Consider the following 13,951-nt stretch of genomic DNA (forward strand, 5'->3'; position numbering starts at 1 on the left):
CAACAGCCCTCATTGATGCCAGCACCAAAGTACTGATCTTCCACTGTTCAAAAATAAAGAGATCATCTCACAACAGACCATGGTTCGTAGTTTGAATCCCTATGCAAATACTACATTTCTCATCCTGTTCTGACAATATGGAATGAACTATTAAAGATTTTGCCCCAGATTTTATGATTTAAGAAAATTGCTTCAAAATATTCAATAATACTAATATCGTTCTGGAAAATTTCCATTCAGGGTCTATGATTGTTTATAGAATCATATGCTTTCATAAAGTTTGATCTCCAGGATGCATTTAAAAACATTTGTCTATCGTTACTAAAATAAGGATAAGGTATTCATATTTACTTTATGATTCCATAGAAAATTCTCAAGTGGTTTTGACATTTGAATAGTAAAATAATTTTAAGGTAGAGGAAGGCTATTGTTTTTGGCAACCATTCCTAGGACCAGCTGAAAGACTTGACTGACATGCAGGTCTTAATGCATTTTACAATATATTACCAAATAAATATATTTGAAAGTTGTTTTTCGAATGTTGCTTTTTCGTAAAATGGGTCAAACCAGAACATACTCTTTTAGTGCCTTTGTTAACAAAAATAATCATTTATAACTTTCATATCAGAATTGTATATTTTATATAAAAATAGGTTTATAATTAAACTATCCAGATTTGTATATTAAACAGAATTAATAAGAGTTTGCAGTATGTAATTCATTGCAAACTTATTCCTTATTGTTGATATTTTCTTCCCTTGAAACAGTCAGTGAATGAATCCCTTAACATAAATTCATCATACTTGCGTGCACAAATCAGTTTACCCATCAGTTAAGAGGACCAGGTGACAAGCAAATGAATTCTACTCCTCTACGGAGACATTTATTTAAATCTACCACTACTCCTGTCTTTTAAAATGAAGATATTTCAAACACTTGCAAAAATAGCAGCCCTGTATTTTAATGAATTTTACACAAAGTGATTCTCTCCTCCTTGCTACTCTCGTGTGAATTACAGTGCTTACAAAAGAATCATTACATTTCTGATGAACATCATTTCAATTTTTCTTCTTAGGCAATTCTATGAACACTTTCCAGTGATACAGTAAAGGACATAGAGCAAAAGCCTGAAGGTACATGAACTTCTGTATGGTAAATAAGTGTGAATACCCATTGAAGTCTCTTAATGTGCACAAGGTTAGTGTTCAAACCACTTCAGTAGAGCAAGTATTATGTGTGTGATCAATACATGTATATGGAAGATTAAGGAGTATTACCATTTATTCTAATGGTTCACTTTCTATAAAAATATTTAAGCTTGTTACATATGCACAACTGTTTGCTGCAAAGTTTGATAAATGATTCAAAGGGTACAAAAGCAACTCATGCATATTTCTTTTTTGTTTTCCCAAGGAAAACAAAGACCCTCAATTTGTCCCTCATTCTAGATGAGGCTGAGGCACAATTTTATAAGGGCAATGAAAATCACATGTCTCTAAATCCTGACTTCCTTCTCAGGAGATGCTAATTGCCAAATTTTAACCTCCCATTAAAGGGAGTATTCGTTAAGGTGGAATGTGTATCATTAACCAGTTTATAAGATGCCCAAAGGGCATTTTGCTTTTCAAAAACTCACTCAAGCAAATAACCAACAGCCACTGTAGTCACTGTGTGCCATAAGCAGGTGATAAGGGTGTTAGAACAGTGGAATCCTTGTCATAGCAAAGGAATCTTTAAGTGTTGCTTATGCCAGCTGCTCCCATGCAGGTAACAGGAGATTCAGGCAATTCTCAGTCCAACTACCTTCTCACAATGGTTGCTGTCATACAGACCCTTCACTTATCAAGAAGAACAGCATGAACATATTGAACGTTTGCAGCATTTACCTATGTCTAATCAGCTCTCTTAATTTGTGCAGGTTCCTAAAATGGGTGTAAAAGCTGGCTATGATGTTGACAGCCAAAAGGCAAAGTATATTAAATCAACTGAGCAAACTCTTTGATGCTCCACAAGTGTTTTAGAAAATAGTGTTAGAAAAGATGTAGACATAAATCTTTTGTTAGATGGTTGGTTTTATTTTTTTCTTTCTTTTTTTTGAGACTTGATTTTAGTAGTAGTCTTCATAGTTCTTAGGATTCAGGCAATAAAGAATGGCACCCCCAAATGAAAATATAGTTGCACCCCAGGCCAGGCCATAACCCCAATTGAACTCATGGTAAATTTTCAAGCTCACAGTTTCAATGAACTTGATAGGGTAAAGGACCAGGCTGCACACCTGCAAAACAACTGAAAGAAAAGCAAATTAAAATTATAAAATGTTATTTACAGAAAATAAACAGCATAAACACATGAATATACATTTGCATAAGAGTTAGTTTTTAATAAAATAAGTATAAAAGAGAAGAAATTAAAGCACCGCTAGTGCTAAATGTTACCCTTTAAAATATTAACATTTTTTCTTTGCTTAAAAACTTTCACCAAGTAGCACTAAGTATCCTGCTAATAATTCGTGAATTGCTATTAGCATTTAATGAGATTAGTGCGATGTAGCAATTTGTGAACATACAAGGTAGTAATCTCATCTTAGAAACATACAGAATTAGCAATACAATGGTAAGTAGCACTACTTACGCTAAGTCATTTTCTATCTATAGTGGCCTCAATGCAAACATAACCCCTTATAATTTACTTAAGAAAGTGAGGAATCTTAGGTAGTGCCCCTTCTACTTTTGTGTCACAAGAGTGCCATTATCCTATAAATTCACTTTTAGTCATGAAATTGGTCATCCTGTGATTTTTAGATGTACCTATGTTTATAACACTCTGACTCGGCCCAATATTCCAGAAGAGTTATCTTGATTGCTCTGCTTCTATTATTCTAATCAGAAACTCCCTCTCTCTTGAAGTCCACACTTCTTTTTTTTTTTTTTAAAAAAAAGAGTCAAAAGTCATTTTTGTCAGGAAGCCGTAACTAATTATATCCTTTCTATCAGATCTTACATATGATATTTGCATATATATTTCCCACAGGCTTTCAGAAAAGAATTATGTCAATGAAGGAATGTGAGATCATGATCCCGAAAAAAAAAAAAAAAAAAAAAAGAAAGCTAGGCTAAGGAAGACTATTACAGCAGAGAGAAAATATACCTCTTAGTTCTTAGTTAGCTGTTAGTCACCAGTCAGGAGTGAAGGGGAAATGTGATGAGTCATATGTAATAAAATACAACAAACTAATTAATCAGGAAAGGCAGGAAGGGGAAGGTTTGTTTTAACTATCTAAAATTAAATGGCATATATCCTGTGGGTATTTTTATATGGAAGACACTACACTGAACTACACAGGAGATGATGTCATCCACTGAAAATTCATAATTGCCTATTGGATCGATGATTATATAATTTATATTTTATTTAACTCAATGAAATGAGACTGTATGGGATAAATGTACCTCATTCTTCTACTATGTAAGTTTTAACCCTCAAGAAAGGCAATTTTCTCCTGAAAAATCTAGGGTACAGTTATACATAAAAGGGCTGGAAAATGAGTAAATCCTGTGTGATACTTGTTTTACAAAAGATAATTTTATTTGAATGCGGCCATTCCCATTAAATGTCCCTGATATTCAGAGTATTTGCTTTCTGAACCATTGCATAGCCATCCAAACCTTGAAATAGGAAGCGGAATTTTTTTTTTAATGCTTATTGTTTAGGCCATCTTAAAATTAAAAAAAAATTTAAATTTCAAGAACAAAAAAATTACACAAGAAATGGATCACACTTTGGCATTTTATTTCTCTTTCTGTGTCAAGATATATATAACTCTAAACTTTAAGATCTACTTTCATTTATTCTCAGCATTTGCAAAGGATCATATTTCCAGTATGATTAAGTTTCCTAGAATGTCTGCATAGCAGTCATCTATTTTTGGCACAAAACTGATGAAGTACTGCAAAATCATAAGGCCATGCTTCCTCAAAAATCACTACACTGTGTAAGTATGACTAAAGATCAAAGAATCCATCTAGACACAGATTTAAAAATTCCAAACATAGCCATGTATTCTCTGGGCCTGTATCTACCTGCTATTCTTCCACTTTACCACTGACAGTGGATAGATAAACATGTCAAAGGAGAATATCTCTCTTTTTTTTTAATTGAGCTTTTAAAATTTCATACAATATTTCCCACTCACATTCAGATCCCCTCCCCCATCCACGTCTCCTCTTGACATCCAAAATAGAAATCATACCTTCACTTTGGTTTAAGGTTATAGGTTACTCTTAAGACTTGGCCAACAGCATATTACAATTCATCTATTTCTATTCAGTAAGTGATACAATGTACAACTGCTTTAAAAAAAATTAGTTGGCTCATTTCCTTGGTGAAAGAAGGGGGAACTTTTCCAGGTTTTGAATGTCTTATATTTAGCAAATCTATCACTACCAACTATGTACATCAGTTACTGAGCTTCCTTTGTTTCCCTTTGAAAAGGCCCATCTCAGATTTGTATACTTCTATCACTCATCAAATCATAGCTAACGTTCCTAGGATATAAGTAAAATAGGGATAAGAGTTTAAGTATTGTTCTTGATCTATTCATTTGATAAATTCCTCTTATCAATCAATATTGGAATATTTCTAAGGCATTATTGATTACAAAGGAGACAACGCTGCTTCTCTCTTCCATAGTCAGTCCATCAGGAAATGTATACTGACTACAAAGTTTGGCACATTGGTGTGAAGCGTATGATCCCTGCCAGTAATGAGGGAGCTTAAGCAGAAGAACCATGTATTGGAGGACAGCGTGGATTACACAGTGATACTCTGTCTCAAAAAACAGTAATTAATCAATACATGAACTCTGAATATAACAGCAAGTACTACCAAGAAACACGAAAATCCAAGATCGCAAGACCTGGATAAGGGATTATGGGGCTAATTTTCCGTTTATAAAGGGATCGTGCACCTCTGGGGAAGAGATCTGAGCATCGATGTGAATCCTGAATGGAGGTATAGGCCAATGCAACACAGCAGAAGAGTTCTCGGGGGACAGGGAATGTTAAAATTCTGACACAGAAACACATATTCCACTGGAATAATAGACAAGATGCTCTGATAACGGGACAGACAGCAAGGGGTGGGGAGAGATCATCAGGCACAGACTGATGACAACAGGAGTTTGGATTCCACTCTAAGTGACAAATTCTAGAGGAATTTCAGCAGAGAATAACCAGTGTGAATTTATTGAGGAAAGATTACACTGCTTCTTTTATGAACCAGGCAGGCCCTGGAGTAAGATGCTTGCCTAAGTTGCTTTCAATGTCCATTTCAATATGTTTTACTTAACATAATTTGAGCTTCCAAAGTATAATATAATGACATAATTTCCTTATAGAGGGCAAGTAAAAATACAACTCCATTATGGCTCCAGTGGCAAACTCCTTTGAAGAGCTTCCCTAGAATTTATTGTGTTGAACAAGATGAAAAATTACCCTAAAATGCTTTAGCCTTCTGAATTATGTTATTCTCTCTGGACCCACAGAGAAAAATGCACGCAATAGAGACTGAGAAAAACATAATCCTACAATGGTAAATAAAATTTTGTACCATTTGATAAAATACTTAGTAAAAACAAAATGCTGCATTGCCTTTCATAAATCCTACAAGGGGGAGGGCAGAGACAAAAGTTTAGAGGTTAGGACAATGGCATCATGCTGTATTTCTAGCTTACCACCAATCGATGCAAGAAAATAGGCATTGACTGTGGTATTCTGTGTCCTTCCTCAGAGACAGCAAAGAGAAATTAAGGAGCATTTCAGAATTTGAAGATAATCTGAATTTTATTTCATTCTCCTCCCCATTCCACCTTTGAAAAACTATGTACTTAAAAAATGGATATGAAATTGTGGACATAGAATTATGAGAGGAAGTTAAAATTATTAATCTCTGTCTATATTTTAGTTTTAGTTTTGTTTTATTTGCTTAGTTTTGAGGTAAGGCAGGGCCTTTAGTGCTGCATTAGCTGGCATAGAACTTGCTTATGTAGGCCAGGATGACCTATAAGTTATGAGAATTCTGCCTCGACAGAGGATGACCTTGATCTGATCCTCATTCATCCACCTCCTGAGTGCTGGGATTACAGATGTGAACCACAACACCTGGCTTATAATGTTAAAGGGGTTCTTGCCATTAGGGAGACAGCAGAGGTATTTTGCTTGGATTACAGAAGCTGCTAATGCCTTATCCATAAATTCTTATCCTCAACACCCTTATTACATACCACACAGACTTCCAGTTGCTGACACTTGGATGTCTTGGCCTCTTGTCACTCAAGCGACTTTGCCTGTTTATAATCAGACTAGACATTCTAGAAAATACTGAAACCCTTTAATCACAACCCACAACCGGTACCAATGACTCAAAAAACTGGTGGGTAAACACCCTAGTTTCCTACACTTTCCAAAAGACAGAACTCTTGAAGTGGGTGCTCTGTACTGTTTTCTAGCTTCTCCAAGAGGATTAAGCACCAGTGGCTTCTGCTTCAAGTAGCCACTGGGTTGAAAATGCACCCTCTTCTGGCTGTCCTCACCCTGATTCATTTTCTGTACTCTTTGTTAGAGCTTTTCTTTTACCTCCCAAATAAAGTTATTTGCACTTGATTCCTGTTTTGGGAAATACTTCTGTAGAAACTAAATTGGCAACCAACAAGGCTAGATTCATACTTCAGAAAAGAAACTCACATGGAAAAGGACAGACACCTAGGAGGTAAGTCTGTGCGTGAGTACCATGCACAGTGATGGCTATGGGGTTACGTATATGAGGCAAATAAAGGTTGGGAATTGAAAGACTATGAAAGAACGGCACAACTCAGTTCTAGGAAATGGGAAAGACAAGATTCACATGGACATTTAAAGTCATATATTAATGAAAAATAAAATTACATAGAAGACCAACACTTGGAAACTGATGTGACACTTAAGAAATAATTGCCTCAACTAAGGCAAAAATTGTGTTTCCGGAGAACAAGGGATGGACTTGGGAGATAATTTAAGGCAGCAGACCTTATCAGCCAGGCTCCTAAATAAAGGATATAAAGGAAATAGTAATTTGGAGAATAAAAACATTTTTCCTATGAAGGATTAATATGAAGCTACCAATTACTTTTATTTATTACTGCTAAAAGTAATAATAGTATAAAATTAATTACTGGCCAGTGACAGTGTACACTGTACTAGCCAACGTATAATATGATATTGGTACATAGAAAGGAACATAGCCTCTAAAGACCTGTGAGCAGAATTCTCTTTCAGTTCAGAATCTAAGCTGAACTAATTTCTCTGCACAAATCTAGAGTCAAAATCACTCCTGACACCTCCAAGTGACTTTTAACATGGTGACAAGTGGTGCAAAACACAGGCCTCTAATAAGAGATCAGAAATAGCTCAGAGATGGAAATGAGTTGCAGAACTGTGAAAAAAAAATCCCATTCCATATAAGCAATCACTTACAAGAGGCTTCTTGCAGAAGATATAACAAAAGAGAGCATCTTTAATAATGTAAATTGGAGTTATATTATTTAAATTCTGAATTACCAAAGACTGAAATTTTTATGTAATTGTAACCCAAAGTGGATGAACAACAAAATGACACATTCTAATTGTTGCAGGGGTATAAAAATGATCTGTAGCCAGTTCAAAACCAGGTAATAAAGGAAAACCAAAAAAGAAACAATCCCTCAAATTTCACTAAGACATTAGTGAGGCAAATTGAATTTCAGGTATTAGAAATTCATCAGTCAATGTCACCTACATGAAAAGGAATACAAGGTACGAAACCACATTGGAAAAACACACTGCTTCCATTATGGGATATGGTTCAGTCACGCAGCACAGGTCAGTTTGAGGTATTTATGACATTTCAAGTATCTGACTTCCTTTAAGTGTTGCTCCTGAGAGACAGAGCAACTGCAGTTACAGAATAGACTCAACTGTAATACATAATTGGTAACTGCATTAAAATCAAGGTTGACTCTGCTCTTTTTTTGGGGATATGATATGCACCTACTAAAGTTCAGGAATCTTTAGTTCGTATTTCAAATCAGAGTGATGCCCTAAATTTAAATGCTGGCTCTCCAATACAACAGTTGGAGAAATGGGGAGCTTAACCTTTCTATTTCTTTTTCTTAAATGATAGTTAAGTTTTATTAACAAATTTTGTTCCTTGACATTTTCATATATGTATATAATGCATTCCAATTACTCTTTCCCCACTCTTATTTCCCTCAGGCCCCTGTCAGCCCCCCCCCTTCTTCCCTACAAACCTCTTTTCCATATTCATGACTTTTTGTTTTATTTAGTGTCTCATAGTATAACCCAGACCATCTGTGTGACCATGGATTTAGAAATATCCATTAGAGCCTAGTGGGCTCACAAGTGTGACACAACTGAAAACTGTGCCTCTCCCTCTCACAGAATCCATTGCTTGCTAGTAGCTCAGCCATAAGCAATAGGGCACAATGAACCCCTTCCCCAACCACAGCTGACTGTTTAGTGGACTCAACTTTTGTGGGCCTGGTGCCAGTAGGCACAGCTGTTGTGAGTTCATGACTGCCATGGCCATGTCATGTTTAGAAGATAGCATTTTACAGCCCTTCCCCTCAACTTCTGGCTCTTAAATTATTTCTGCTCCACCTTCTAAAATGATCCCTCAGACTTAAGGGGGTGGTATAAATGTCTTGTTTAGGACTGAGCCCTCAACCATCATCCCTTCATTCTCAACATATGTTTAAGTGCCTCATGCTTTGGCATATGAAAGGTGTTCAGTTAATTATTATTATCAGCAGTATCAAAATAGATAATATCTGGTTGGAAACCTAGGTTTCTAGGATTGGGAAGAGAGTTATGGGAAATGAGGTGATAGTTTAAATAGGCTGCAATGCTGGTTGGCCTCCATTAGCAACTGTTCAAGCTGGTAACAAGACCACACTGAATGAAAGACCTCAAAGAAAAAAAGAGGATACAAATCTTCAAAATTTGTATGTCTTTAAGACAGTTTTAGTTTTCAGAAAATCTTAAAATATACTGCCCACCATGAAGATATTAGTTTTGTCTATGGGAGATACTGGATATATGTTAAATGCAGAACTGAAAATGCTAAAAATGAGTAGAAAATCATTTTTGTAACTATTATTTAATAGTTTGAGGACAGCTGGAACTTGCTGGTCCTACGCCTCCATGAGTGGAATGGCTTTCAAGGACATTATTTGCTGTTATACATGCTTGATTTTCATAAAAAAATATAATCAACTAAATGTTTTAGACATCTTTTTCTCAGTCATTCTATTTACTGAGTGTTTATGAGTACCAGACACAGCATATAAGTATGCTGTTCTTGGTAGAAATTTTTTCTAAGTGGAAGTGATATGTCAGTTTTGAAAATAGGTACTGCATCTTTCAGCAAAAGAAAATAAACATTTCTGTGTTCAACAAATCAAATTTTCTATGTGACAGGACACAAAGATATGCTTGGTGTCATGAGACTTGTTGATATTTGGAGAAGAAAAACATTTTGCTAAGAGAATTGAATATGATTTTCACAAAGGCCAAAATAAATAAAAGGGGGATATGATCCAGACATTTGCAAAGAATTACTGAACAAGTGAAATAAGCCAACTTCTTCAAGAAGTTTACTAAGGTGTAAGTAACATAGAAAAATTATAACTAAAGCCTGCAGTTTCAAAGGTGTGGATACTCTAGGTTTTTCAATCTTAAACGCAAATCAATAATGATTGTTATCTGCAATAAACAACCTTTCCAAAAATCAAATACAAGCGATGATTTAGTGGCTGGTCATGACATGTTATAAGAAACCAGTACCTTTAAAGCCTGCTTATATGGAAAAAGTAAAACTCTAAACTAATGGTAATCCCCAAAATTCTATAATCAGTGCCAAAAGAGAGTAAATTGAATCTGAGCACATGTACATATTTAAAGTGCAACAATATAATGTTCATTTTGGGAATCAGCAGGTAGAACAATACCATATGAATTTTGCTCCAGGGGTTCATTTCATTATTTCATAATTTGCTAATGTGTGACAGCTAGAGCTAAATCAAAATCTTTATTCTAGTCAAACCTATTATGTTTACCTTGTCCATTTTCAATAATTTTCTGTTATAACCTGCACTTATTTTCACCAGTTCTTCCCTACTTGGAAATATACACAGATACACATAAGAAAACAAAGAGAAACTCCTAGCTATTTTTCTAAGCATTCTTAGATGTTATCATCAATGGATTTCTTACAGATTTTTGCACTTGCCATTATACAGTGGGCTAAGGTCTAAATGGAATAGTACCAAGGTGTGCACAATATTGGCTACTTAGAAAAAAATAACTACAGTATCTCTGTTTCATCCTTTATGAGAAATTCCCGCTGCTCTCAAAATTATTTGTAAAAATTCCAGTTTTAAGGACTCACATATCATGGGGGACAATTACTCCAAATGACTTCAACTTGATTATCTCACTGTAATGTTAATAAATCCCCACTGCAAAGAAAAACTTATGCTACAATTAAAATACTAACATAGTTTTAGTATAAAGCAGAAAAGGAGCCAATGGCAAATCAATGAATCAAAAAACAAACTAGCAAATAGTGATGAATCTCAAGGTCGATTTTTATTTGATGCTGTATCATTCCCAATAGAGGCTTTCTTTACACATGGTACCAATAAATCATACTAGGGCATTACAAAAGCTACAGAATATAGTCTGTATTAATGCTTTACAGTCTGTTTAAAAAGAAGTGTTTGTGGGGATATTTTGGCCAGTTGTACATCTATCTTAATACAACACTTAGCTCATAATAGAAACCCTAAAAAAAAAAAAAAAAAAAAAAAAAAAAAAAAGAAGATAGTTTCAATCACAGAGGATAAAATCACCAGACTAAGGAACAAAACAATAGACTCAAAATGCACAAGAAAAAAGAAAAAAAGAATGAATCCAAGTCAGTAGTGAATAAGCCACGACTTAGGATTCAGTGTCTTCTAGTTCCAGGTCTGCAGGTCATTATCACATGATCTGGAGCAAGACATTTAAATGTGTAAATCAGATCTATGTCCAGATCCCTTTAGCGCTTTGGGCTTTAATTTTTCTGAAGCCTACATTCTGAAGACTTCTTGGCTCTAAGAAGATGAACACAAGCAGCAGGGGGCAGCAACACACTTTGGATTTTGTAGTTGTAGTTCAAACTACCCATTAAATCCTGAGAATTTTCTATCTATTCCTATCTTAAACAGCTTTTAAAAATCCATCTAACAACCTAGATGGTTCTGTCAGCATCTTCGTTATTGACAGCCACAGGGGCTTATTTTGCAGGCTTCAAATCAGATCTAACGGACAGGGTAAATTGAAGATACCACAAGAATATTTCAGTTAAGAGTAAAAATGAGTAATATATTCAAAGATATTATCATAAATGAAAATCAAAGCTCACATCAAGTGAACTGGTCTTGTAGTAATCCACAAGCCTATTTTCACACAGTTCTCATTCAGTCTACCTTGTTTGAGAATTCTATTTTAACTGTGCTTCACAAAATAATGGCTGTCAAATTAATGGAAGTCTAACTGTCCTCATATAATTAACTTATCTGATGGTTCAAGTTAATTGTCATGATTTTTCCATGGAACTATGCTTATTTTCAAGTAAATGTATGCCTTTATATATTTTTGGAAATTTTCAAATTTCATATCAGATTTTTTTTTAAGTTATTATTACTGCCCTAAGGTCAACTAGGAGGCTGGGGGTTGAGTGTTTTTCAAAAAAAATACCTAATGATAAATAAATCTGCTGTAATTGCTAAGTCAAGATCCCAGGAACCCTGTGGAGAAGATTTTTTTTTTCTTTAATTTTTTTCAGTGCTGGGACTAGAACCTAGAATCTCATTCATGCTAGGCAAGCACTGTACCACTGAGCTATGTTCCCAGCCCAAGAAGCATTATTTATGCATGCTTTAGTAAGAAGTTTAAGTTGCCACTGTTCTGTGAAATGCTTAACAGGCTGAAAACTGATTATATGATAAACATTCAGCTTATTTACCTTAAAAGATAACCAATGCATCTCAATTTTTATGTAAGAAGCAAACACATACTGATGCTGCATGAGAAAGGAGGACAGAAAGATTCATGAATCTTTAATACTGGTTTGAAAATAATGAATATATTTTACCTGCTGCAAAAAGCATGACAGCAACAGGTCTGTAGAAGCGCCTTCGAGATCCCACGCAGATTGAAATCAAACCCACCAGGAATGCAATGAGAATGATGGCCGCGCCGCCCAGGAGTAAAGCCAGAGTAGCGATCTGCCAATCTGCACAGAGGAAAGAAAAGCAAAGCTTTTAAGCAGTAAGTCCTCAAAGAATCAACAGAATGCTCTTCAGCAGCCTTCACCTTCCTGTAGCTCAATAAATGTGATTTTACTGCATGCTAAGCATCCTTTTGGGGGGGAGTTGAAATATTTTGCAACACAAATTAATATTAATGTCCTTATTCGGAAATGGCTCCTATGCTAAGCTCAGCAGAGATTTTAAGACAGAAGTTTGCCACACTTTTCTTCCAAGGATTCTACAAAACATTCATGTTAAATTGAGTGTCAATTCAGTATCCCCCCTCCATGACCTATTTTCAATATCATTATATATACCCATATAATTAATATTAAGGTAAGAATTTCTGGTATTATTACCACCAAGAAACTTCCCTTGTGTTCCTTCCCAGTCAATTACAATCCTTCCACTTGGGCTACTAACAAGGTCTAGCAAAATGACCAATTTAGTTTGGTCTGTTCATAAATAATACGAATTCTTATGTTTTTAAGTCACTGAAGATCATCTCATTATTATATGTGGTAATACAACATTTGAAAAATAGCTGCTCCTTCTTGGAAATTCTTCCTTCACCTCATAAAAATTCCTCAAGTTTTTATTTGCCTTCCTTCACCACCAGAACTGCTCAGTCAATTTGCTGTTCCCCTTATTTCATGTGTATCTGGGCTGTACATATACATGGATATCATGTACTCTATTACTATGACAGAGATGGTTTCTGAGGTTAGGGATTTGCTGGGCTCCAGAATAGACTCTAAATGATTGTTCTTCCCCTTTCCTCAATCAGACAGGAGTAAAGCTATATTGGTCACTTAGTATGTGCAAGACGCTGTTCATGGACGCAATCAAGCCAGTCTCCCACAACTCAGTAAAAAATAAACTTCACTGATGCCAGTTATTATTTGGAAAATAAAGATTGAACAATGATTATGACAAAGATTATTAGTTTTCAATTCATAAGGGTAGAATAAACCCAATGAAAAGGACAATCAACTGAGTATAAGGTATGTTGGGAAGCACCACATAAATGATACTGAGGGAGTGGCACTCTACAATGCTGGTTAACTGAAAGTTTTAGACTGCCTTAAACATCCTTTTCCTCATTCTTGCCTAAGGCATTCTGGATGTTTCACTGGTCTTTTAACTAGAACTTTCACGGCAAGCAGGAAACAAATAAATAAGACCAAAATAGAACAAATCCACACTTCTTAAAATATAAAGATGAATCACAAGAAAGTAGAGAGCATTTTTATGCCATCTATTTGTGACAAAGCCATATAACTTCAAACAAAAGTGTATCTGGCTTTTAACTACAAGTTAAAAGGATAGGCACACTATGGCTTTTTCCCCCTAACAGCATGTAGCTTTGAATTAAAAAGCCAAAAGGATAATCTTTGTACTTCGAAAACTCTAAATTACTTTGGAAATTTTATAGACAGCACATTATTTAACATGGCAATCCTTCTGGAGATGTGTAAGTTGAAATTTCTGAATTAAAAAAAAAAAAACAACTCCAAAGTTTAAATTCATCAAAGTAATAAATAGGAAAAAAAAAATTCCTGGAGT

At 35.1% G+C, this 13,951-nt stretch overlaps 1 protein-coding gene across 1 annotated transcript in view; it reads right to left on the reverse strand.

Moving 5' to 3' along the window:
• Positions 1–443: 443 nt before the first annotated feature.
• Positions 444–13,951, reverse strand: part of Tmem47 (transmembrane protein 47) — a 27,529-nt gene continuing 14,021 nt past the window's right edge. Inside the window, exons 2-3 of the mRNA XM_008845337.3 lie at positions 12,229–12,369; positions 444–2,286 (exon numbers count right to left, since the gene is read on the reverse strand). Coding sequence (XP_008843559.1) covers positions 2,108–2,286; positions 12,229–12,369 — 320 coding nt within the window. The 3' untranslated portion in view covers positions 444–2,107. The remainder of the gene's footprint in view (positions 2,287–12,228; positions 12,370–13,951) is intronic.

Source organism: Nannospalax galili, unplaced genomic scaffold (assembly GCF_000622305.1).
Source record: "Nannospalax galili isolate Female #2095 unplaced genomic scaffold, S.galili_v1.0 scaffold2, whole genome shotgun sequence".
Classification (NCBI taxonomy): domain Eukaryota; kingdom Metazoa; phylum Chordata; class Mammalia; order Rodentia; family Spalacidae; genus Nannospalax; species Nannospalax galili.